This window comes from Abramis brama, assembly GCF_963993115.1.
Source record: "Abramis brama genome assembly, chromosome: 23".
Lineage (NCBI taxonomy): Eukaryota > Metazoa > Chordata > Actinopteri > Cypriniformes > Leuciscidae > Abramis > Abramis brama.
In genome coordinates, this window is record NC_139985.1 from 28,115,445 (window position 1) to 28,143,120 (window position 27,676).

At 40.6% G+C, this 27,676-nt stretch overlaps 1 protein-coding gene across 1 annotated transcript; it reads left to right on the top strand.

Annotated features, from left to right (window-relative positions):
- The first annotated feature begins 9,615 nt into the window (after positions 1–9,615).
- Positions 9,616–27,247, top strand: znf831 (zinc finger protein 831). The gene is made up of 6 exons (XM_084101022.1): positions 9,616–9,663; positions 10,047–10,244; positions 11,858–15,963; positions 19,325–19,524; positions 21,989–22,627; positions 24,403–27,247. The coding sequence occupies exons 3-5, from the start codon at positions 11,904–11,906 to the stop codon at positions 22,622–22,624; spliced, it is 4,896 nt and encodes a 1,631-aa protein (XP_083957148.1). The 5' UTR covers positions 9,616–9,663; positions 10,047–10,244; positions 11,858–11,903; the 3' UTR covers positions 22,625–22,627; positions 24,403–27,247.
- The last annotated feature ends 429 nt before the right edge of the window (positions 27,248–27,676 follow it).

The window sequence follows — 27,676 nt, forward strand, 5'->3', positions numbered from 1 at the left end:
GTGTGTCTGCTTCCCGGAAAATGTTGGGAAGACTGTTCCAAAGTTTTGGTGCTGAATAGGAAAAGGATCTACCACCAGCAGTCCATTTTGATATTCTAGGCATTATCAACTAGACGTGAAGGACTATAATGCGTTAAGAGCTCGCTCAAGTTCTGGGGAGCTAAACCATTTAGTGCTTTGTAAGTAATCAGCAATATTTTAAAAGTAAACCAATTTCAATAAACAAGAAGTTTCTCATAATAAAACAACTTTAACTACAATAAAAACATGAAATTAATCAGGGTTATTTTAAGCATTGCAAAAAAAAAAGAAAAAAAAAAGTGTTATTTTAACAGTAAAAATGATAAAAACACTATGGGCAAAAAAAGAAAGAAGAAAAAAGGATAATAGGTCCTGTACTAGATACAGGGAACAACTGGACATTTCATGTAATTTTAACCTTTTTTTTTCTTCTTTTTTTTTTAAGTAAAAAAGGTAAATCAAATTATTATATACAGTAAAAAACTGTAAACTGACCTTTCCAGAATTCCCTGTGTAACACTTCACATTTGAAAGTATCCGGTTTAAATAATTATGGTTCTTAATAGTTTTTGTTTTCAGTTATGCACATTTGGGTTTTATGTTACATATTCTGTTGTTTATTGAATGTTTATTGCATTATTTAAGTGTTGTGTGTGTTCTCATGATGGTGTTTTGTGTTTGCGTGCCGTGAATGACTCTGTGCTCCTGTATATTTCAGCTCATTATTATGGTGGTTGTCAGTATATGTTAAAGGTACAAAATAGTATAATAAATATTTTAGTAACAGTGTGCGTTGTTGAATTTACCTGTTTAAATTGCAATTTTCTTGTTTGTAAATTAAAAATTTATACTGTAATATTTACAGCTTGTTCTGTAAATATTCTTACATTTTAACAGAATTATTCTGGCAACCACCATTTTTTTGGTAAAAACAATGGGATTTTTTTACAGTGTTTTTATTTAATAAAAAGGTATCTAATGCAAAGAAAACTAAATGCAAGCTTGTGAAAGAATGCTGATGTAGAAATATGTGCAGAATAGATCGGTGATCAATTGAATGTCTCAGAGAAGGAAAAGGTGAATGTTTGGGTCTGGATGGGACAGTCGACCAGTAACTGACTGACTAAAATTCACACAAATTCAAACATCTTTTGCCAGACCGAGATGTTGAAAGTGTGCTCAGCCCTGCTTCCCTTACTCTTAGCCCGAATTAGTTGACTAACTAGAAAATTGCGTGGAAACCCGTTCCACTAATCCATTTTAGTTTTTAAAACAAGGTGAGAACGTCCGCGGAGCCAGAGCTAGACCAAATGGAAGGACCCGATACTGATACGTCTTTCCCCCAAAGGCGAACCGGAGGAACTTCCTGTGCCGTGGAATGACCAGGGCTGAGTTTCCCGATAACGTTGTCTCTTAGCGCGCTACGAAGACTCTTAAGGTATAACTTAACTGAAGGTATACCATTTCTAGGCGTGTTCCCCGAACTATACCTTAGGAAGCCGCTTAAGATATACCTTCTTACGTGCGACGTTACCCGGTTCTGTCCGTGGCGATGCTGCTGAATTGGTTGATATCGATGGCTCGAGAATCAGTTATTGTAACGGTCACCAGCTGGAGTGCCCTTGAGAGCCACCAGAGGGCACTCCACATAAGACTATTATCACTCACAAACTACATTTCCCAATACTCACTGCCCGGACTCATCACTTATCACTGATCACATTCACCTGTACCTCATTCACTGATTGCATTCACCTGTCTCATCCTGTTAGTCTGTCTATTTATACCATGTTCATTCATTCACTCACCGCGAAGTCTTGTTTGTGTCACACTGCATTTCTGAGCGTTTCCCTGGTTTTCTTGTTTCTTGGTTTTTGATATCTTGCCCTGTTCCCTGGATTACTCTCTTGCCTCTGGTCCCTGCCTGTTTGTTTTGTTTGTTTCTTTGTTTTGACTGCCTGCCTGTGTATGACCCTAGCCTGTACATTGGATTACGCCTCTGGATTGCCCCAGCCAAATAAAGCTGCATTTGGATCTCCTACTTCGTGTCTCTGAGCAGTTTCATGACAGAAGACTTCGCCATACCCAGATCCAGCAGCAATGACAACATGGACCCAGTAACTAGACTCTGCTCCATCTTCCAGGATGGTCGCCCCATAGAGGACTATGTGGGTGAGTTTGTGGCTTGTTGCCACCTGGCCCCGCTGGATGACGGGGAACTCAAGGATTGCTTTTGGATGGGACTGGATCAGGACGTGAGTTTTTATTTGCCTGAGGCTGACCCCAGATGGACTCTGGTTCAATATATAGATTTTGTCTTGCTATTTTGTGGGTCTCCCTTCATAGTGGGCGAGGTTGAGCCCGCACTTCACGTCGCTTCTGCTGATCCAGAGACTGTTCACGTCGCTTCTGCTGATCCAGAGACTGTTCACGTCGCTTCTGCTGATCCAGAGACTGTTCACGTCGCTTCTGCTGATCCAGAGACTGTTCACGTCACTTCTGCCGATCCAGAGCTTCACACCAGTCCAGCCGAGCCTGCACTTCACGCCAGCCCAGAGTCTCCTTCGCCACTGGTCCCGTCCAGTCCAGAGTCTCCTTCACCGCTGGTCCCGCCCAGCTCAAAGCCCTCTTCACCGCTGGTCCCGTCCAGCTCAGACTCCTCTTCACCGCTGGTCCCGTCCAGCCCAGAGCCTTCACCGCTGGTCCCGCCCAGCTCAGAGTCCTCTTCACCGTTGGTCCCGTCCAGCACAGAGCCTTCACCACTAGTCCTGTCCAGCACAGAGCCTTCACCGCTGGTCCCGCCCAGCTCAGAGTCTTCTTCGCCGCTGGTTCCGTCCAGTTCAGAGCTCTCATTGCTGCCCAGCACAGAGCTCTCATCGCTGCCCAGCACAGAGCCCTCATCGCTGCCCAGCTCCAAGCCCTCTTTGCCGCTGGTCCTGCCCAGCTCAAGGCCCTCTTCGCCGCTTGTCCTGCCCAGCTCAAAGCCCTCGCCGCCGCAGGTCCCGTCAAGCTCAGAGCGCGCTGATTCCGATCCAGAGACTGAACTTCCCGTCACTTCTGCCGATCCAGAGACTGAGCTTCCCGTCACTTCTGCCGATCCAGAGACTGAGCTTCCCGTCACTTCTGCCGATCCAGAGCCAGAGCTTCACGTCAGTCCTGCCGAGCCAGAGCCAGAGCTTCACGTCAGTCCTGCCGAGCCAGAGCCAGAGCTTCACGTCAGTCCTGCCGAGCCAGAGCCAGAGCTTCACGTCAGTCCTGCCGAGCCAGAGCCAGAGCCAGAGCTTCACGTCAGTCCTGCCGAGCCAGAGCCAGAGCTTCACGTCAGTCCTGCCGAGCCAGAGCCAGAGCTTCACGTCAGTCCTGCCGAGCCAGAGCCAGAGCTTCACGTCAGTCCTACCGAGCCAGAGCTTCACGTCAGTCCTACCGAGCCAGATCCAGAGCTTCACGTCAGTCCTGCCGAGCCAGAGCCAGAGCTTCACGTCACGTCTGCCCGTCCAGAGTCTCGTCCCTCCGAGACTGAAATTGTTCCTGAGCCTGAATCTGATACTGATCCTGAGCCTGAATCTGTTCCTCTTCCTGCGCCTGTGTCTTCGGACAAGATGGCCGACTCCACGCCTGTGTCTTCGGACAAGATGGCCGACTCCACGCCTGTGTCTTCGGACAAGATGGCCGACTCCACGCCTGTGTCTTCGGACAAGATGGCCGACTCCACGCCTGTGTCTTCGGACAAGATGGCCGACTCCACGCCTGTGTCTTCGGACAAGATGGCCGACTCCACGCCTGTGTCTTCGGACAAAATGGGCGACTCCACGCCTGTGTCGTCGGACAAGATGGCTGACTCCACGCCTGTGTCTTCGGACAAGATGGCCGACTCCACGCCTGTGTCTTCGGACAAGATGGCCGAATCCACGCCAGTGTCTCCAGACAAGATGGCCGCCGCCGAGCCAGTGTCTCTGGACAAGATGGCCTCCACCGATCCAGTGTCTGTTCAAGTCACGTCTGCCGAGCCAGTGTCTCCGGACAAGATGGCCGCCGCCAAACCAGTGTCTCCAGACAAGATGGCCGCCACCGAGCCAGTGTCTCTGGACAAAATGGCCGCTGCCACGTCGACTGAGCCCTCAGCAGAGATAGCCGCCGACATGCCTGAACCTGAGCCCTCAACAGAGATGGCCGCTGTCACGCTGTCTGTTCCTGTCCTTGAGCCGGTCCCTGTGTCTGTTCCTGTCCCTGTGTCTGTTCCTGTTCCTGAGCCGGTGTCTGTTCCTGTGCCCTGGCCGCCTGAAGGGTCGTCTCCGCCCTGGCCGCCTGAAGGGTCGTCTCCGCCCTGGCCGCCTGAAGGGTCGTCTCCTCCCTGGCCGCCTGCACAGCCTGCTCCGCCCTGGCCGCCTGCACAGCCTGCTCCGCCCTGGCCGCCTGCACAGCCTGCTCCGCCCTGGCCGCCTGCACAGCCTGCTCCGCCCTGGCCGCCTGCACAGCCTGCTCCGCCCTGGCCGCCTGCACAGCCTGCTCCGCCCTGGCCTTCCGCCCTGCCGGAGTCTTCAGGTCCTCTTCCACTGCACGGGCCTGGCCCTCCATCCCGCCCCCGGGTCCGCCTCCGCTCCACCTCCCTCCTGGACAGTTTTAGGAGCGTCTGGAATCCGCTCCTTAAAGGGGGGGCTATGTAACGGTCACCAGCTGGAGTGCCCTTGAGAGCCACCAGAGGGCACTCCACATAAGACTATTATCACTCACAAACTACATTTCCCAATACTCACTGCCCGGACTCATCACTTATCACTGATCACATTCACCTGTACCTCATTCACTGATTGCATTCACCTGTCTCATCCTGTTAGTCTGTCTATTTATACCATGTTCATTCATTCACTCACCGCAAAGTCTTGTTTGTGTCACACTGCATTTCTGAGCGTTTCCCTGGTTTTCTTGTTTCTTGGTTTTTGATATCTTGCCCTGTTCCCTGGATTACTCTCTTGCCTCTGGTCCCTGCCTGTTTGTTTGTTTTGTTTGTTTCTTTGTTTTGACTGCCTGCCTGTGTATGACCCTAGCCTGTACATTGGATTACGCCTCTGGATTGCCCCAGCCAAATAAAGCTGCATTTGGATCTCCTACTTCGTGTCTCTGAGCAGTTTCATGACAGTTATTCTCTCTTGCAGGGGCTGTTTATGTGAGAAAGCGGTGTTCTTTATAAAAAAGTACTTTAGAAATAGTTGAAATTGCATTTATTAGGACTCATGGGATATTATAAAAAATAATCCAAACTATAATAGCCTATAATAGCATTGCCTACATATTTTAAAATTGTATCATATATTGCTGCCATAATAACCATTTAAATTTTTATGTGCTTTCTTCTCTTTCCCATTTTTGTTCGCTGAGGTGGAGCTGCGATGAAATATTGTTCTTGTAAATACTTTCAAGAATTTCAGTAATAAAAGTGTACGCCACGTACGGTGCTCGGCAGTGATCAAAAAGGATTTAAACAGTGATTTTTGAATCTCTTCTTGAAAACGCAGAGATGTGGATTCAGACGGCAATTAAATTACCACACGACCTGTTTGTCAAAAAACAGGAGGTACTAATTTGGCCAGGGATTTTTACGCGGGTTGGGTGAGAAAAAACACTGATATTATGGATTCGGACGGCACTAAAATCACCGACTTACCCCTGTAAATGTTTAAAATACCGTACGAGCCCATGATAAACAATATTAGCGTCCGAATAGGACTTAACTGACAGTAGCCTATGCATTCACTGGCCTTTAAAAGCGCTCTTTAATTAAAATAAATTTATAAAATTGTATTATATATAATAATATAATTAAAATTCTAACAACAATCAGTGTAATGACAATTTTATTCTTTGCATGAAAACACTTGAATTAGCCTAACTGAACACTGTCTGGGTGTATTAAAACTTCAGAATTATATTCGTATAGACCTGCAACAGTGATAAGGTAAAACTAAGAGTGGTCCAGACCAACCTTCCGAAAGTATGACTTACAGAAGGTATACTTAACTAAGAACGTTTCGGGAAACACGTATTAACGATAAGGTACAGCTTAAGGTGTAACTTAAGAACGACGTAGCGTTAAGAAGGTTTCGGGAAACCCAGCCCTGGATGTGGTAATAGGCGTCCTTCTGGTCAACGGTGACGAACCAGTCCCCTGTTCGAATCTGCGCCAGGATAGTTTTCAACGTCAGCATCTTGAACTTCCCTTTGTAAAGGGATTATTTTAAGCATTGCAAAAAAATTTTTTGTAATTTTAACAGAAAAAATTATAAAAATGGGCAAACTATAAAAAAATAAATAAAAAAAACTATGGGCAAAAGAAAAAAAAGAAAAAAGGTTAATAGATTAACAGTAAGCTCCCATACTAGATACAGGGGAAAACTGTAAAAGATCTAACTGGACATTTCATGTATATTTAACTTTTTTTTTCAAATTCTAGTTTTCAACGTCAGCATATTGAACTTCCCTTTGTAAAGGGAAAAATTCAGACGACGCAGGTCCAATATGGGGCACAGACCCCATCCTTCTTTGGGACGAGGAAGTAGCGGCTGAAGAAACCGCGGTTCAAGTCTGAAGGTTTACCTGAATTTGACTAAACCTGAGGTTTAGTATAATGCCACCTTTATACTCAAAAACATCTATAGAGGATGCATTACATATGTATTACCTTATTCAAATTGAAATGAGTGACTATTTTAGAGGGTTCACACACAGGCCTCTGTTCGGGCTAATTCAGAGTTGTTTATGATAAAAGTTATACAACTCCAATTTAAGTTACTTTTGGGTGCAATAACTTTTACACTGAATGTCAAGTCTGTGTTTTTTTAGCAAAAAAAGGGTATGTGTCCAAAAACACGTACTGAGTAGGAGTTACATGACATAGGCTAAATCGTTTACATCTCTGGTTCACCCCAAACATAGATAAAACCTTACAGTAATCTCACAAAATCATGTATTCCATAAGTATGTAATCATGTCAGTGCAATTTAGACAAGTCCAATGGATTCATAGACCCATTATTTTTTTGAAGATAGACAAATTAATGAGAATGAGCAGAGATTAGCAAATGCATGTTGTGTATAACTTTCATACAAACTTTCTGCAAATGTCCTAGTAATACGTTTGTTTTTAACATGTTACTACATATACTTACTATAGTTAGGGTTAGGGTTTTTATAAAAACAGTAAATTATGCACAATTACAAGTAAGTAACCCTAATCAAAACCCTAACCGTAACTAGTACATAGTACAATAATACAATAGAGTAAGTACATGTATTTAATTAATATTACTCTGAGGGTAACACTTTATTTTACAGTTCCTTGTTACATATGTTACATGTAGGCCTATTTACCGTAGTCAGGGCTGCCAACTTTTGAGTTTAGCTTGGAGTGAGATTTTATTTTGGTGGGGTATGCAAAACAAATATTGCATCACAATAAGTGTAATTGTGATTGTCAAAACATTTGGTAACTAAATAGAATTTTATGAAGTTTAGTGACAACATGTTACAATGTTTACATTGTACAATGACTAGTAGGATACAGTTTTTATTATTGCTTGACAAAAATTTCAAGATTTCAATTCCATTCTTGTGATTTGATTCCGATTTTGATTCAGTATTGACTAACTTGGATACATGTTTATTTTAAATTTTATTTAAAAAAATAATCTCACCTAATGCTGTAAACATAGAGGGCCCAATCTGCTGGTATTATTAAAGGTTAAAAATAACAAATTAAATTAAATATAATGCTGTTTTTGTTATAATAACAATTATTTAATGACATAAGTAAAAATATAATAAATATGTAATATAGTGCTCAGCAAAATCTCCTCTTCACATGCTATGGTCATTAAATGGCTTTCCTGAGGTAAATGTAACGTTATGTGACATAATTGTTCTCCTGCTGTTATACTGACCTCTTTCCATGGTTGAAAAACACTAATTGGTCGATATTATGTATACTTTCGGTAAGTTGTACTGCATCTTTAAATAAAAAAGTAACAGATGATCGGTTCACGTGCACTTGAACTGAGGCGCTCAGCGATCTGTCACGTCACATTTACAAGCGCCAAACGTATTTTTGTCTGAATTTCGTAATAAAATTGACGGAATCTAAGAGCTGAGAATTAGTTTAATATTAAAAGTACCCCTTTGCTCCGCAATTTTTCTGTGCGTGAGAAAATGGATGTGTGGCGTGAGAGCGTGTGAAAAGTGTCAATTGCGTGAGTCTCACGCTCAATGCGTGAGAGTTGGCAGCCCTGGAATAAGAGTAAATTATGCATAATTACATGCAATTAATCCTAATCCTAAACCTAAACCAAAACCTAATCCTAACCTAATACTACAAAAAACAGCTGAGAAACCTTTTGTTCGAATTTTTTAGGGTTAGGTGTTTTTTTTCTTCATATATGCAGCTAGCGTTAGCCACAAGAATATACATACACGTGCTGATTTGAACAGACAAAAAACTTATGTCAACGAAATGCAAATGTTGTAACGTTAACTAAACTGTGAACACACAGAAACACACTGGCTAACGTTATAAACTGTGGCCTCACAGAAACAGCAAATTTGAATGGTAACCTTATAGCTAAACTGTGAACTGACAGAAAGAAAAAAAACTAACGTCGACCGGCACATTAACACTACGTTAACTTTTCAGCGTTCAACTAACATCGGCCCGGTTTTTGGGTAATCATTTTTCTCTCCAAGATAAGATTTATGCACTCACCATTTCACGTACTTCCAAAAATCCCTGTTTTTAGCGTGCTCTGCTCACTGTCACCTGTTTCAATAGAACAACCCCCCTCACAGAAGCGTAACATAACATGTTATCTCAGCTTCATTGCACTCAATATTTCGTCTGATTAGTGCAAACAACTAAATTTGATTTAGTAATGACAAGGTTTTTAAAAAAGCAACAAAGAATAAGTAATGACCACTTAAGATGTTTCATTAACACAAATCCGGGTTTAGATAGTGCTCCCTTTCCCTGATGGTGTGTCAGACATAAAAATAAAGCTTTTACACAAGATAGTACATTTGTATTTCTCTATAGGATAAATGTGAAATATATAATTTTAGTTTTTCATTCTGTTATTTTGCCAACTCTCTACCTCTATCCTGCATTTTCAATAATATTACACATCTTACCATTTCTAAACAGGTAGTTTTTTTTTTTTTTTTTTTTTTTTTGCATTTCTGATAAAATGCCAATTACACGAGGAGCAGAGAGTGAAGGCCAAAGCAATTTATTACAGAAGGATAATACAATCAGATTGTATTCCTCCAGAGGATTTGCTTTCGCTTTTGTTTACAGGAAATAATGAGGCCTCCATTCCTCTGATGCAGTTTAAAGCACAGATGGTTGCTAATGTACTCTCTGATCACTGGGTGCCAGAAACAAGCCACTTATTTTGATGAGTAGCTGCTAACATTTCTATCAAAATATATAAATAAAAACGTACACCATTAAATGTTACAACACCACAATTTCTGTTACACTTCTCCTTTGTGTGTGGGTGTGTGGGTGACTGGAGGAGTGAGAAAAGACAGAAACAGAAGTCAGGTACATGCTGCAAACGTGTGTGTGTGCACGCGTGTGCGTGTGTGTGTTCTGTTTGAGGTGGGTCTGCATGTTCATAGCACTTCCTCTTTTGAAAAGGGATTTTGTTTGTCAATTCAGTTCAGTTTCTATTTTTCATGCTGTCTCTAGTCTCTCTCTCTCTCTCTCTCTCTCTCTCTCTCTCTCCCTCCCTCCATCTGCTCTCTTCTCTATCTGTGTCCATCTCATTTAGTCTTTCTCTCTGGATCTCCATTTTGCGATGTCTTCACTTTGGTTTGGTGTTCTTTTATTTCAAAGTGCTGGCACCCTGAACTTTGTTTTTAATGGTTCTGGGAGTCACTTCTCTCTTCCTCTTTCACTCTCTCTCATGTACTTTTGTACATTGTGTTGCCACCGTCATCCAGTCACATTTGCATGAATGACGTTTGTATTTCCTCCATCAGCAACAGAAGCGACAGTAAGAAAACTAAAGAGGGAAGAGGAACCAGAGGCCTTTGTGTTGAGAGAGAGTGCCACAGTCACATGCCGTCGGTCCCTCTCTTGCTCTTGTCAACTCACTCTTCCAAAGGTGGATTTTTGTTTCCACGTTTTGGATTTAATTGGACAACCTTTAGCTGCTGCAGTGTCACCTTTAAGTTCTGGTGAGTGACCCATGATTGCACTATCCTAAAGCACACATGATGATCTTCTACATCGCTTGTGATGTGCTTGATGGGAATATCTTTCTTAAGCGTAGTGATGTGATACATAGGGCACAGAAAAAGGGATGTGAACAATACAAAGAATAGGGTATTTAAATGTAACTTCTGCAAGTAATTAAGAATGGCGGGTAATGTTAAGGTGTATTATTTTAGTTTATTTAATTTGAAGCCTTGGCTTTCAGCTTGTTCCTAAATCATTTTAAATATTTTTTTCATAGTGATGTGATTTGTGAATTCACATTTGTCTTAAATCTATTCTGTGGACAAACAAGTATCATTTCAAGATTAATAATGAATACATAGAGACAGTTTTTAAAATGATTATTTTTTTGAAGATAGACAAATTAATGAGAATGAGCAGAGATTAGCAAATGCATGTTGTGTATAACTTTCATACAAACTTTCTGCAAATGTCCTAGTAATATGTTTTTTTTAACATGTTACTACATATACTTACTATAGTTAGGGTTAGGGTTTTTATAAAAACAGTAAATTATGCACAATTACAAGTAAGTAACCCTAATCAAAACCCTAACCGTAACTAGTACATAGTACAATAATACAATAGTAAGTACATGTATTTAATTAATATTACTCTGAGGGTAACACTTTATTTTACAGTTCCTTGTTACATATGTTACATGTACTTACCGTAGTAATAAGAGTAAATTATGCATAATTACATGCAATTAATCCTAATCCTAAACCTAAACCTAAACCAAAACCTAATCCTACCCTAACCCTATAGTAAGTACATGTTTTTAATTATTATTACTCAGTACTTAAATATATAATTACACTGTAACAGTAACACCTTAAAATAAAGTGTAACCATCCTTATCTGAGTAAGTACAATGTAACTACGTCACCTTCAAAAAAAGAGTAACTGTTTTTTTGTTTTTTTTTAAATACAACTGTCTTTTTTTACTCTAAAGGATGAAATATCTCACAACCCAAGCATACTTGCGATACAAAAACTAAAAAGAAAAAAATACAAAAAGGTTAATAAAGTGGAGCTTGTTTAACAAATGTGTGTCTAGGAAGGAGGTCTATGATGCTATCATTCTTCTAGAAATGAGTCACTTTACCACCACTGTTTTTTGCTCATACTCCTCTGGTGCTTCTGCAATATGCAAATACTGACCAATTGTTCACATTAAATACTCCTACTAGACTTATAATCATAGCCATCTTGAATTATCTTCATCACATTTTTACATTTCCATGATTAACTGATCAGAGTAAAAGACAATAGTTGTCAAATGTAAACATTCTATTGAAGTGAGCAAATTCAACGAGTTGTTTCTGCTGGTATACCATTTTCTTTTGAAGTCCAGAATAGCCAGCCTGCTCTGAAACACATTTTGTAGCTTCTACCCACTCACATGATGGTAATCTGTAATAAGGTGTTAAATCTATGTTTCTTTAGCTTCCTATCACCTGCATTCCAGTTCAAATAGGGGGAGGATTCCTTTGATCCAGAGGAGTCCAAGCCTAATGAAAAATAATAATAATAAAACTGTTTCATTTTTTTTTTTTTTTTTTTTTTGTAGGTAATTAGTGAGCTCCGTTTCCCAGCATCACACGGGTTGTGTTACCATGGCAACTAGCAAGCAGAGCTTTGCCAGAGCTACCGAGCCTCAGTGTTCAGTGTCTGCACAGAGAGAGAAGGAGACGCGTGTCCAGGCCCCTTTTACCACTATGTATGTCCACAACGTTCCTGCCCCTGGCCTGCAGACATATCCTCAGGCCCAACCTGGAGCCTTGCAGGATCCAACGGTTCTACCACTGTTCCTGCCAGGGATGTGTAGCAACTCGACTCTGCCCTCTCTGACACTGCATATTGCCAGCAGGGCTGCTTTGCAACAACAAAGGCTAGTGGCTCCAGCAACCTCGGCCAGACCAAAGCCTATTGGGAAGCATATTTGCCCACACTGCGGAAAGGACTGTCTGAAGCCCAGTGTGCTCGAGAAACATCTCCGTTGCCACACAGGAGAGCGACCGTATCCCTGCACTACCTGTGGCATTTCCTTCAAGACACAGAGTAACCTTTATAAACACAAGCGCACACAGGCTCATGCACGCCTGTCCAGCGAATCTGACAAAGGCACCTTCAGCAGCCAGGAGAGCATGGAGAGTTCGAAGGACAACTGCACCAGTCCATCTTCTGAGACGAATGGTGGAGATGTAAAGAGAAGCAAAGAGGTTTTTCCAGTAGTACCAAGTCAGGAAGACTCTACAGTGACTGGCATTGAATGGGCATTACGCAATGCTGCCATGGTTGGATTTAGCACAACACCAGCACTTCAAGACAAGGTAAATTCTTTGAGAAAAACTGTGGAGTTTTCAGTCGGCGTTAAAAATGATCCTGCTATCCAACAGACAGGTGAGGATGGATGTACATCGTCCATTCCAAATCGTACACCGCTTCAGAGGCAGGAGGCTTTATTTTCCAAACCTTGGGATTCGCCCAGGTCTCGGGGAAAATCTCAAAGCCACGACAGTACAGACTCCGGCTTCAGTGACAGCAGTGAGCATCACTCATCCAGCAGTCCTGGAGCAAGTTTGCACGATCCCACTGTGGAATCATTTAAAGAAACTCCAATGGAACAGCAAGAAGCAAGTGCATCCCAGACACCAGAGGACGGGAAAAGCCAGGTGTCCGTTCAGGAGAAGCAGAAGCTGGAAGAACGCATTTCAAAGCTTATATATGAGAACAGTGTGCTGGTGGACAATAAACAACTGGAAAATGTGCGTCCAAGAAAGACAGTATTGTCAAAACAAGGAAGCATTGATCTTCCCATGCCGTACACTTATAAAGACTCCTTCCATTTTGAGATTAGGAGCAACAAGCACATCTCAAGCTCTCAAAATCAAGACAGACGAGGTGGAGCAATTCTCAGCTCTGCGCCAACACAACCCTCCACTTGCACAGATCATGCACCATTAACGCGAAGCAGTTCTTTACCCTTCACGATGGGTGTCAAACCCACTGACGGAGCAATGAATTTAAATCTTAGCAGAAGGTGTAGTGCAGGGCATGTTTACCCAATAAGACCATTACAGCAACATGCACAAGGTCATCGCTCACTAGTTAGGCAGGTAGCGGTAGATGGTTTGCCTCCAGAGAGATCCCCGGTTGAAAGAGGTAGTATAAGCAGTCTTAGCTCAGATGGAGACAGCACTGATTTGGGAACGGAGTCATGTATAAAAGGAAACAACAGGAGAAAAGCCAAGAAATTTGACTATACAAAGTGGCACACTTACAAAGGTGGGACATTTAGGAAACTCTACAATACTGAGAAAGACTGCCCAATGAAGATGAAAAAGACAACATCCAGCTCTGAACAAGCAGAGAGCCTGGAAACTCAAATTAGCCAACAGAGAGACAATGGATCCGTGTCTCTGAGCTTTACTTCCGGTTCTGCTGTGAATGACCTTAAAGTGGCATATACCAGCTTTGAGAATAATAATGCAAAGGGGGCAGACATGGAAAGGGATGAATCAGCAACACAACACCTTGATTGCCGTATCCCATCAGAGAGGAAGAAACAGCGCACTGGGAATGATGTGAAAATGCCCAGTATTTCAGATCAGAGAACTGGACAGGCAAATGGAAATATGAGTCAATCACTTCTATCAACCTGTGCGACGCAAACTTCCATCACAGTTCCAGCACAAAAGGTCAACATGCAAAATCTCCACCCGCAGGGTAGCTTCATACAACAGCTCTCAAATCCAAGTCAGTTCCTTGGTAATGCACTTTGTTTGATCAGTGTAAGTGGGACATCTGGCCCACCGTCTGATTCTATCACCAGCTCTACTGTCCCTGAAGCCAAGACCAGCTTTCCTCCAAAGTACCAGCTGAAGATCCCATGTCCCACAGATGGAGTGTCGACTTCTTCTTCCGGATCCACGTTAACACACAACACTTGTTCAACCATTCCAGCTCTCACGCAAAGCCGGCAAACTACAGTGCAATGCCATCTTGAGAACAGTGTATTATCCTCAAACCAGAGTCAGGGGGCTTCAAGAGTCACAAACTTTGACCAGAGTAATCAAGATGTATTGTGTGCGACAACCTCAATGCCGATGTTATCGGTTTCCTGTTCAGGGCTGAATCACACAAACAGTTCATCCAAAGTCCTGACACAACTTCAGTCTACCACGTCTACACTGGTTTCTCCTACGCTACCTCCACTGGTGCAGAAGCAAGTGTCTTTGTTGCAGAGCAACTGTGCAACAGGTGTGGGGGAAAGCCAGTCGACAGTTCCTGTATCGTCTGCAATGCATCACCCTCTTAAAGTTCAACCCGTCACATCAACGAACACAATGTCAACAGTGAGTTATTGTTCGGAATCTGGTCTACAAATCTATCCTCCACCAACAGTTCAAAACCATCCTGCCTCCCCCGTGAGTGAACCAGGAAAACATATTAGTCTTACAGCGGACACTAAATCCACAGTGTATGAGAATACGCTAAACAGCTCTGCCTCTATAATGGCCACTGGATGTGACTTTCAAGAATCCCAGTCTGAAGGAAAGGTGATGGTCCTAAATGGCTCAGCACAGGCTCAAAACACGTTTTATGTACGAACAGCTGACCTCCAGATCGTCATGCAGATCATATCTGATGAACAGTTAGCACTGATAGAGCCTCACATTGAAACAACAACTTCACTCACTTTAACAAACCATACACTTTCACAGGAGTTATTTAGCAATGATGTGACTAATGTGTGCATGGAACAGGAAACAGCAGATAATGGTGAGATGAGAAAAAATAACACTTCCAATTGTTGTGAATCTGCCAGTTCAGTAAACAAAGCAGAAACTGTTTATAGTTTAAACTCTCAAAATGCTAAAAATGATGCAAACGGCAGCCCTCAGTCTGTGTCATCTTGGTCACATCCACAGACAACGTTTCATAGCACAGCCTCAGTGGACTGCAAGAAAAATACAGCTGGAGAGTTGTATGAACCACAGAAGATACCTGAGAATCCACAGGAGAGAAAACCAGCTGAGTTTGAGGTTATTGCAGCGTCACATCACAAACCAGTGGCTGGAGACAAACCTCATTCAGTGGACGAGAGCTATTCAAGAAGAGAAAATGACAAAGAGCCCCAAAAGTGTTCTGTCCGTAACCCAGATTTGGTTAGCTCCCCTGAGGATCAAATATTCACAGAGATAATGGAGCCAAATCACGTTCAAACTAAGCCAGTGGAGCCTAATGAAACAGACCACCTCGTGTCAGTCATGTTACCAGAAAATGGTGAGAGGGTTGAAACAAAGACAACGACACAGCTCAGAACTTGTATTTGTGAGAAAAAGACCTCTACCGCAGAATCACAGCAGATGCAAAACGTGATGAACTCCAATAAGGCGAACAAGCCATACTGTGGCAGCTCAAATTTAGATACAAGGAACGTGAGAGCATGTGACACAGGTAAGCTCAGCTGCACGCATGGGACCCTGTCGACTGAAACGTGTGGTCCAGGACAAACACCTACACAGTATGAACTCCAACAGGCCTTTGCTCTGGGCCCTGGTGACTTTGTGAATGACACTTGCCCAGTGGACAGGACATCTAGCATTCTTGAAGACAGCACCAAATGTGGAGATGTCCATACACACCATGCCAATCCGGAAATATTTACAGGTGGGACCAAATTACTATTATATATCTCTGCAAAGTAATATTGTTGTGCTGTTTAAAGTGCATGAAAAACAACCATAGACTCCAGCTAACAGGGAATGTTCTCAAAAGTTTGGCTAACATTCTGGGAAGGTTTAATAGTCGGATAACATTAATGGCTAACACTTTATAATAAGCATCATTAGTTAACATTAGCTAATGTATTAACTAACATGAACTAACAATGAGCAATAAATTTGTTACAGTATTTATTAATTTTTGTTAATGTTAGTTAATAAAAAATACAGCTGTTCATTGTTTGTTCATGTTAGTTCACAGTGCATTAACTAATGTTAACAAATACAACTTTTGATTTTAATAACGTATTAGTAAATGTTGAAATTAATATTAACTAAGATTAATAAATGCTAAAGAAACATTGTTCATTCTTAGTTCATGTTAACTAAGGTAGTTAACTATGGTTAACTAATGAACCTTATTGTAAAGTGTTAGCCATTAATGCAATGTTATGGTATTTAATGTTCTCAAACATTAAAGCATTAGCACACCCTAACATTAGCACAAAACATTATCTATGCGTCGTTTCTCTAAAATGTTTTAGTTGGATGTTCATCATACATTTTTAAATGTTACTTCTTGTTTCAGAATGTTCAGAGAACACTTAAAAGTAATGTTCCAATACTGTTTGCAAAACAGAATGTTCCCTTATCAAGAATAACCAAGAATAAACTGGACGTTTTGATAGTTCAAAGAACATTCAGAAATAACATTTTCATTACTTATGCAAAAGTATAGGGACCATTAGCAAAACATTCTTAGAACAAATTTCTGGGACATTATAAATCATAAACACTGATTTCAATAGGTGTCATAACATTTTCTCTTCACAAGGTGGCGACAAGAGATCAAAACTTCCCATCTCTCTCTGTTACTAGACAATGCTTTATGACAATGCAGACTTCCTGTTATTTTATAATTATCTCATGCAATCCATGCAAGCGGGATCAATGAAATACCTCTATGAAAATAATTTGTGATTCCCATCATACATGAAAGAATATTGTCCAATTACAGCAGCACAATAGTTCATTTGCATTATGTCAAGTCACATGCTTTTGTCACATAAGAATATTACCAAAATCGTGCAATCCTTTGAGAAACGTTCAAGAATTGAAAGTGGATAAGTACAGAAAAACCTTGCTATTAAAGTAGTAAAAAAAAAAAAAAAGATTAATAAAAGGATGCTTGCATGATAGAGCATTGATTATATCAATTTAGAGCTCACACATTTTAGTAGTGGCCGAATAAACAAGTGTTGTTTCCTGTATTGATAGAGACACGCCTGAGACATCTCAGATTGGGATGCAACACTACACATTAGAATAATTATGTGGGAAAAAAGGGCAAAGCTGTTGAACCATTCTGTCTTGCATACTCAAGTCGTGCAGCGATAGCAGTTCACAAGCAGAATCTGTTTTGAATTCAGTAGGATCACCAAGATTTTAGTGTGAGAGGGTGAATCTAAGGTGAACATCATTAAGTTGTCAGCACATTCTCTGCGGCTTTTTCCTGTCCTAACCTTTATAATCCCAATGTATTCCTTCACTGACCTGATGCTTCTCTTATTAGAGTCACTTGTTTTTTCCATTTGATCCCTGCATAAAAAGCACTCTTAAGAGATTCCCTTTCATTAGGTCACAGGTCACCTCCAATTAGTCATAGTAACAAATATGAAGAAGGTCAAGGGTCGATCAGAGAGGCTTAGAATAAACAAAACATACAGCCCTTCTAATAAGCTTCTTTGTAAAAACAAGCTAAAGAAAACTCTCAGAAAAAGTCAATGGATGCTTCAGTGATTAAGTGAATTGTCGATAAAAAGTTGATCAACAGCAATCTTAATCCTCCCGACTAGTCTTGACTGGAGTGGATTTGATTGGTCAGATGTGTTCAGGGAATGGACAGGGTGATCAGTAGATGGTCCCCACCAGAGCAAGACCCAGAGGTTAAAATGAGATGTTATGCCGGTCTTTATTCCAGACAGCTGACAAGAAACCTAAGAGCCAAACGTAGCCTCCTTTTCTGAGCAATGCAAGAGTTCAGCCAAACCAGTTCCACCCCAGAGAATCTGACCGATTGTTTTTCATCAGGAGAATCGTTTTTATATCTCCACCACCATAATATATAGTAGCATATGTTGGTCGGTGTGCCTTGATATACAATGTGAAACTGTCACGTTATTTTTTTCTTCATTTGGCTGACATTTGGTTTGCAATGAGGCATAAATTCCAGGAGGCTGAATTACTGTAGATATGTTTTCTGGCTGTAATATTTGTATTCAGAAAATGTCTTATGCTCAGTAGAAAAGAGATTTCTGTGACCAGTTTATTAGTTTTGGACAAAAAAGTTTATCGTTGCCATAAAACCTTAAGCCTATAACATTTTTGCAAAAGCAGACAGGCCCATGTGTTATAAATTATCATATTAAAAGTAACACTTCTCCCATATCACAATTATACCTTCCCATACTCTAGTCAAGTGAATTTGTTAACACTTGGAACTGCCATTAAAAATTAACATTGACTTGAGGAACCAAAAGAACAAGTGAAGACCCAGCTTCAAGAACAGACTCTAATATATGTAAGGGATAATGTACATCCAGCCAGTTGTTATCTCAGAATAAACCCCGACAGGATGATCAGGATCAGGTCTTCTTCAGCCTGAAGGGGTTTATTCTGAGATAACAACCGGCTGGATGTTCATTATCCCGTTTATTACACGGATACTTGCCACATAAGTAAATAATTAGACACGAAATATTGATCTTAGTTGAAATATTTTATTAGGTCTTTAAGCACAAAGCTTCCGCGGAGAGAGCAGTTTCTAGCGCGGCAAATTTAAACTAGACGGACATTTAAGAGATACGGTTTACAGTCATGACACTTATTACACAGCATTTCACCACATAAATAATTTTGGAGATAAGAGATATTGATTTCAGATTAAACTGTTTTTAAACCATACCTGTTTGTATTTTATAATCCAACAGTGTACAAAACAAAAGTCACAAAATGGCCGCCGCTGCGTTTGTATGAAACTGGAGTCCACGATACTGGATGGCATAATTAAATAACTGTACACAAAAGATTGATTTGACTGAGTTTTAATATTTTATTAGCTCACCAAATGCAAAACTTCCACGAAGAAAACCCGTTCCTAGCGAGCATTTAGCGCTGCTGACTTCAGTGACCCGGATGAGCCTGTGTTTCTGTTCTCTGGATGGCATGATTGACCAATCAGAATCAAGTATTCCACAGAGCCGTGTAAGAAGCAGCATTTATTAATTCTGTTATTGTTCTGCTCTCAGGGCCTGGGGATGATGATACCCTCAAAAGCCTGAGGTTTCAGAGGGATCCTGGGACGGAGAGCAAGGAATCGATCCCCAAAGAACCAGAGATTGGAGGTGGAGAAGGAGAGAGACCGACCACAAACATGGCTGACACCAACAACACACACACCTTCACATGCCAAGGCTGTGACGACAATGGAAAACAGGACAAAAGAAAGGTGAGAGAAAAGAAAGAAATGACGTGACACACCAAACACTGAATGTGACATCTGAGTATATACAGTCAAACCAAAAATTATTCAGACACTTTGATTCATTTCATTGTATTGTTTATTTTTACAGGGACAATGCACAATTAAAAGTAATTGCACCAGAATTAGCTAATAGCTAGTTTACATCTGCTGTCCCTGGGCAGGTAAACAAATAAAATAACATACATTACATATACACCACATAAAACATCACAATACATACAGGTCCAAGAATATAAAATTTAAAACAGATAATGTACAGTCACACAGTCATTAGTGGTTGCAGATCTGTTGTGATAGTAGCCAGTACTTAAGCTTATTTTTAAAAATTGAGAAGCTATTGAGGCTTCGAATGTTTGTAGGTAAGGAATTCCACAACCCCACTACTCTAACTGAAAAAGCTTTTTGCCCAAAGGCTGTTTTTCTGTACTGCGGTACCAAATCTCCCCTGGCAGATGCTCTAGTCCTACCTGCACTTCCGTTATGGGTCACACATCCCTGAAGAGGGGGTGGAGCAAGATTATGAATAATTCTGTACATCAGGCACACATCAGTATAAAATACAAAATTATAAAAACTTAAAAAATGTAACCTTTTCAAAATAGTACAATGATGGTAGTCCCTTGGTTTTTTATCTAACACTTTCATGATTTGTTTATGAAGGGAGGGAGTACACGGGCTTAAGTGTAGTTGCATCTGCTTGTGACCAAGTTGTTATACAATACGACAAGTGAGGGAGAATCAGAGTATGTACTAAAAGAAGTGCAGCTGATTCAGAGAGCTGGTGCCTGATGTTTTTAAAATTATTCAAATTGAATTTAACATTATTTATAACCCTTTTTACTTGCTTTTTAAAAGACAGGTGTTGCTCTATGATTATTCCTAAATATTTAACGTGTCACAAATTTGATTGCTTCACCATTAAATATGATATCTGGATTCACAGAGTTTTGTTTTCGTGCAGTGAAATACGTGCATACAGTTTTACTTACATTTAGAGACAAACAAGACTCATTCAACCAATTTGAGACTTTCACCATTGCAGATGACAGTTTGCTTGCAGCTAGTTCTTTAGTTCTTGCATGAGTAAAAAGCACAGTATCATCTGCATACATTATAACATTTACACCTGGACATACTTGAGGTAGATCATTAATATAAATACTAAATAAAATCGGTCCTAAAATTGACATCTGACCGTGTTTTGCTGAAGTGTTTTTTCTTTAATTGCTAATGCTCTTTTTACACCACAGACTGAACAAAATGAAGCATTGCTTGGTAATTGGTTGATCTGAATTGGTATTATCTAAATTAACAGCTGACAGATATTCAACATAATTCATTTATGAGACAGTCTAACAGAAGGATTGACAAAACCAGTGAAATATCAACTGATTTGATAATGAGTTCTTGTCATATTTTATGACCATTTTCTAAACCTCATATTTTATCTACCATTTTTCTATAGCGAATAAACTGTGATAATGTGAGAAATGTTGAAGGTGTCTGAATAAATTTTGGTTTGACTGTACGTTCTGCGCCTGACTGAGAGGAAATAACAGTCTATATTCATCATTCAAAAAGGGAAATGTGCATATACAACCCGTAAACAAAGCAACACTTTCTTCCCATTTTGAATATGAATCATGTTGATCAGTCTTAACTTTCTTCATTCCAGACGTCATGTCGTTATGAAAATATTTTTATTTATTTTGATGAATAACTAATAAGTCACAAAGCACTGCCTCACATCCACTCAACAGACAGTATTAGAGAGCGGCCCACAGCATAAGCCAGCCAGCCCTAAAGTATACTTAGTTTTTTTAATGCGTACAGTCAAACACATAGGCTGCATCCAAAATCACATACTTCCCTACTATATAGTTGGTGGAAAACAGCATGCGACAAATGAAGTATGTCTGAATTCACAGTATTCATAAAAGAGAAGGAGAAAAGTCCCCGGGTGATCTACTACTTCTGGATTCTGAAATGTGCATATGATGAACACTTTACTATCCCAAGAGGCCACAGGAGAGGATTTATTAATGACAGTGAAGTGACTCAACTGACGCTGGTAGAAGATTTTTATCAGTCATAACTTATGGAGAGAAATAGTGCAGGCAGTGGACAAAGATGAAACTTTCTAGAGCGCATGTGTTGAGCCTGCATTCGCGTATACGCTATGACTGTCTGAAATCGCATACTCTCTTAAGTAGGAACTTATTTTGAATAAGTGTTCTGACCGCAACTGATTAGTGCAAAACTAATTAAATGCGCATGTGTGACCTGCATATACAAAGCAGGCGCAGTTACAAAACGGTGCATACTATTCAGGGGACCAAATTGTGTCACGCGCATTTTGTGATACTTTGTATACTTTGGGCTTTGCCAGGGTAATATGTAGTAATTTTATGCTTCTTTTTGACAACAGGAAGAAAAACATCAGACATCCGCTCAAGTGTCCCTCAACATTTCAGAACCACTTCAGCATGAAAAATTCAGCGATTTAAACAATCCAGAAGCATCTGTTTGCACAAACATCCTTTCACAAACATGTCAACATGAAGGTCAAGGGGAATGTACCAACAACACCAGCATGGGGGAATATCTGGGGAACAGCCCTTGTCGAGAGTCGAGCCAACAGGAGACATCCTCACTGAGTTCCAGTCAAACATCCAGACAACCAGTGAATACCATGCAAAATGAATTCCAAAAGGAGACGCAGACAAGGGGTTCGATGAGCTATTGGATTTACTCAAAAGGCTCTCAAGTTCAGATGCACAAAACAAGTGGCACACCTGTATCAGCCAGCGTTTTGCAAAATAACTGTGGCGCTTCGAAGATTGAGTCTGTCAGTACAAGTATTACTTCATCATCCAGTGCTGGGCCCAGTCATTGCAATGCTTCAAATCAAATGTCTAGTCAAGAACCGCAAATATGTCCCCCAGCCATTCATAGCAACTCAACAGAGCCTAAACTGTTCTATTTAGGCAATAGTTACCTGGAGCATGAGGACAGTAACAGCAGTAGTGATGATGAGCAAAAGCTGGTCATTGAACTTGAGTAAGGTGTAAGTACACACAAACAAGACCAAATCAACCCATTCTCACTTCCATGGTGTCCAATCCTGCCACTTGTCCAAGAAGTCCTTACATCACGACGGAAAAGAATTCTTGCAATGAGAAACCTCTGCTATCAGTAGGCTGACATGTAATGCATGGTAATTGTATCAGGAAACTATATACTGGGGTATAATTTTGTCATCATAATAACATACTGTATGTTATGGAAGCTTGTTTCCGGCACAGAATAAAACATTTTAAAAGATAATTGTGACTTTTTATTTTAGAATTGCAAGATATAAAGTCAGAATTGCGTGATATAAAGTCACAATTCTGACATTTTTTTCTCTCAATTGGGAATTTATATCCCGCAATTATGACTTTATAACACACAATTGCGAGTTTATATCTTTTCTCAGAATTGTGACTTGAATTGTGACAGAATTGTGTCATCTTTTCTCAGAATTGCGAGTTAAAAAGTCCAATTCTAAGGAAAAAAATACTGACTTTTTTCCTTAGAATTGTGAGTTTATTTCTCAAAATTCTGACTTTATAACTCGCAATTGCGACTTTATATCATGCGATTCTGATAAAAAGTAAATTACCTTATTTATTTTTTATTCTGTGGCGGAAACAAGTTTCCATAGTATGTTGATGTAACAGTCAGATAAAAATTCAGATTAACAATAATTTATTCTGAAAATTGCCAGTATTCCAAGTAGTGATCGACCGATATATCGGTCGGCCGATAAATCGGGCCGATATTTGCGGGTTTGACGTGTATCGGCATCGGCCGATACACGGCTGCTGCGTTCGCCGATAGTTTTTTTCCCGGCATTAATTACAGACAGGCGTCCGCAGGCAGCTCTGTGTTGCTGGAGACCATGCAGTTCACGTGCAGCCCATGCACTGCCCCTCCCACACTAGCAGAGTGCTGGAAGCCTCTTCAAGACAATGGTTAGTTAAAATTTAGGTAAAATTTCAAAGCATCTTTTTAACTGTTTGACTTAGCTGAAATACACTTTGAAAGTGGAAACACGTTGCTCTATATGTGCGTGCAACTATAGCTAAGCAAGTTTGTGGGTCCAAATGGAAAACGCGAATACCTCATCTATAAAACTGCTTGTATTTAGGGAGCTGCAAATAGCTAGGTTTGAGGTTTGAGGCTATCCATATGCATACGGCAGCTGTTACAAACACTGGTCATAGGATTAAATAATGCCGACGTTGTTCGGTGATTCCGTGATATTTGTGGGAGTTTTATTCAGAGACCACCTGGCTGAGATTTGGACGTGTGCTCATAAAATAAGCGACGCGATTGCGACACGCATGCGATGCAGCGCGCTCGTTTGTCCAGGCGCTCCTATGCCGTGGTGAGATGAAAACATCTAAACTTTTCAGCATGCCGCAAGCGCACGCAGGTCATGTGACAAAAAAACAACTGACCTTTCATTTGTGGACAAATTTTAGCAAGCAAAATTATCTAGCTTTGTGATCATTAAAAAATATTATTTTTTTCATCACTGTGGGAGTACATTGAAAGATATCTCATTACAGCAATGAGCTGTTGGCTGTGTCAGTAAACAGATGCAAAATAGATGCTTTTGGCTCCTGTATGTCTTGGACAAGCTGTAGTATTGGATGCCTTGGGAGTGGGACTGAGAATGAGTTGCAAACACACAAACACAACACAAATGTTGTTTTACATCATGTTAGGATTATTGAATTATTTTGCTGATAGATGAAACAAATTGTAATTACTGCATTCTGTCTGTACTTCCAGGTGTATATTATGAACCAGGTCAGATGGGCTAGTGTGGAAGGCGGGCCCTTAGTGCATAAAGTGCAGTCTGATGACTGTGGATCGCAGGCCCCTCGTGCACAGTGTGTGCTGCCCACTGGAGCCATCGGGCCCCTTGCATTCGGCACTAGATTACCACTAAGGCCCCCAGGTTCCTTAACACATGGAGCAAAGATAGCAAAACATTTTCTCAAATACACAGGCAATCTTCATTATTGTGTTCATGTCCAAGCGGAAACCTTCCTGTCTCTCTCTTGAAACCAACACAGAAGTGACCTAAACTTCAGTTCATCGACTGGCCACTAGAGACAGGCTGCAAAAGAGAGTCAATCCCATAGACCCCCATGTTAAAATGGCCAACTTTACAGCAGAACATTTTTTTTACAGCCTGGTGCAATTATCACATTATGAAATAAATGTTTTTCTCCAAAACACGTTGGCCACAATTATTGGCACCCTTTTATTAAATACTTTTTGCAATCTCCTTTTGACAAGATTCCAGCTCTAAATCTTCTCCTATAATGCCTGATGAGTTTGGAGAACACCTGACAAGAGATCAGAGACCATTCCTGCATACAGAATCTCTCCAGATCCTTCAGATTCCCAGATCCATGTTTGTGCTTCTTCTCTTCAGTTCACTCCACTCATCAGGTCAGGGAACTGGGACGCTCATGGCAGAAGTTTCATTTTGTGCTCCCTAACACATTTTTGTGTTGATTTTGATGTTTGTTTTGGATCGTTGTCCTGATGGAAGATCCAACCACGGCCCATTATAAGATTTCTAGCAGAGGTTGTCAGGTTTTGATTTTTTATCTGTTGATATTTGATAGAATCCACGATGTCATGTATCTGAACAAGAAGTCCAGGACCTCCAGCAGAAAAATTATGCCCACAACATTAAAGATCCAATGGTATATTAAATTGTACACATGGGGTACTTTTTATCCTTGTGTGCACCAAACCCATCTAGCGTGTTTGCTGGCAAAAAGCTCTTTTTTTAGTTTCATCTGACCACAGAACCCTGTGCCGTCTGAAGATCCAGTCATGTCTGACCACTGAATATGCTGGAGTTTGTTTCTGGATGAGAGAGGAGGATTTTTCTTGAAGCCCTCCCAAACAACATGTGGGGATGTAGGTTTTTTTTTTTTTTTTTTGGCTTTCTGACCCCCAAGACTCAACTAAACTCTGCAATTCTCCATCTGTGATCCTTGAAGAGTCTTTGGCCACTCAAACTTTCCTCCTCACCATCCATTAAGATAATATAGACACACGTCCTCTTCCTGGCAGATTTGTAACATTTTTACTTGATTATAACTTCTTAATTATTGCCTTGATGGTCAAAATGGGGATTTTCAATTCTTTCTTACAGCCACTTTCTATTTTGTGAAGCTCAACAATCTTTTGATGCACATCAGAACTATATTCTTTGGTTTTACTCATTGTGATGATTAAGGGAATTTGGCCTTTGTGTTTCCTCATATTTAAACTCCTGTGAAACACGAAGTCATAGCTGGACAATTTCATGTTCCTAGTCACCCTGGTGTGCTAAAAAAGGTAAATATTAATGTGAATATACTTCAGAGATATTTTACTCGTAAAAAATTCTAGGGGTGCCAATAATTGTGGCCAACGTGTTTTGGAGAAAAACATTTATTTCATAATGTGATTTCCCCCCCACTTTCAATTATTTTACTTCAATGAAAGGTTAGAATTTTGCTAATTTTTTGAATAAAAGATCAAAAGGATAAACAATGCAGATTTATTTTTTACAGCCAGTTTTTATCATATTTACCAGGGGTGCCATTAATTCTGACCATGATATATATATATATATATATATATATATATATATATATATATATACAGTATATAATTTTGCCCTTCATGACGACTGTGAGGGGGGTGATTTTTTTTTTATAACTCATCTGTTTTCTTAAAGTTCTGCATAATTAAGGGCGTGGCCACTTGAGTGACTGGTGGATTGAGCTGATGTCACTACTAGCTGTTTGTCTGCTGTCTGTCAGCATCACGTCACCTCAGCTAATCCGCCTCTTTGCCTATTTTTGGTTATCCGGGAGTGACGCACTACCAAGATGCCGACAGCCGGCTACGCCCAATTCAAAAATGCTCTTCAGAAACCGACGGGTGATGTCTCAGACACTATGCCCATATTTTTTTACAGTCTATGGTTCAGACCCACAGTTGCATCCAGGTGCAGTTCATGTAAACACTTAACACCCAGGCAGTTCCTGCATCCTCACGCTATCCCGCCCATCAACACTGATTCATCCTGCGTTTCACAGCCCTAGGAGTTTCAGCTTTTACTCTGGGAAGGCACCTGGAGAAAGCACGCAGTGGGATGCACACGATCGTCTCGTGTGTGCGATCTCTTTATGCGAATCATCATGTCTGAATAAGCATAAAGCCTTGGCCCAGGAGTAAACTCTCACAACGGGGTTTCACAGAGATCAGTCATCAGTGTGTGCAGTGTGTGCAGTGAGTCAGACAGTGGGAAGCCAATGGCAATCTGACTAAAAAGACTTTTATTCATCATCATAGACTTTAACCTTCCTGCTCTTTCATCAGTTAGTTGGCTGAATGCCACTTGCTGCCTTAGACAAAGGCATTTAATGGACAACGGCTGTAATTATGAACCTTGTGTAACCATACATGTATATTAAGTTGTTTTTAAATGTTGAATTAAGCTACTGAACGTATTTCATGCTGATATGCTGTACAGTGTGTGCTTTTTGATGAGTTGTTTAGTTGAATGTAAAATCCAAATTCTCTATGTCCAAATTCTATTAAAGTCATATGGTATTGTATATATACACGTCTTTATGGTACATTCTCAAAATTATGTTTGCCATGTAAGTGGTATGACAAGCTCCATGATTTTTCTCTGCTTAATGTACATCAGTATAATTCAACAATATTATTATACATATCAATACTATTATAAAACAAAGTGATTACCCTGCAACACCTTAAAGGACAACTCCAGTGAAAAATGAACCTAGGGGTAATTAACACATGGTTACTGAGTCGATCCTTTCCTTGCGATGCGTTTTCATGAAAATCGAATGTAAAGAGTTTTATCTTTAAAAACAGATTAGCTCATAACACTAGTATATGGGGCACAGAGTAAGTAAAAGTAAATCGCTAGTTAATACCACTAACAAGGCTCAAAGTAGCCTCACACTAACACAGTAGCATAATGAAGGTCCCTACATGCAAACCGAAGCATTGAGAACTT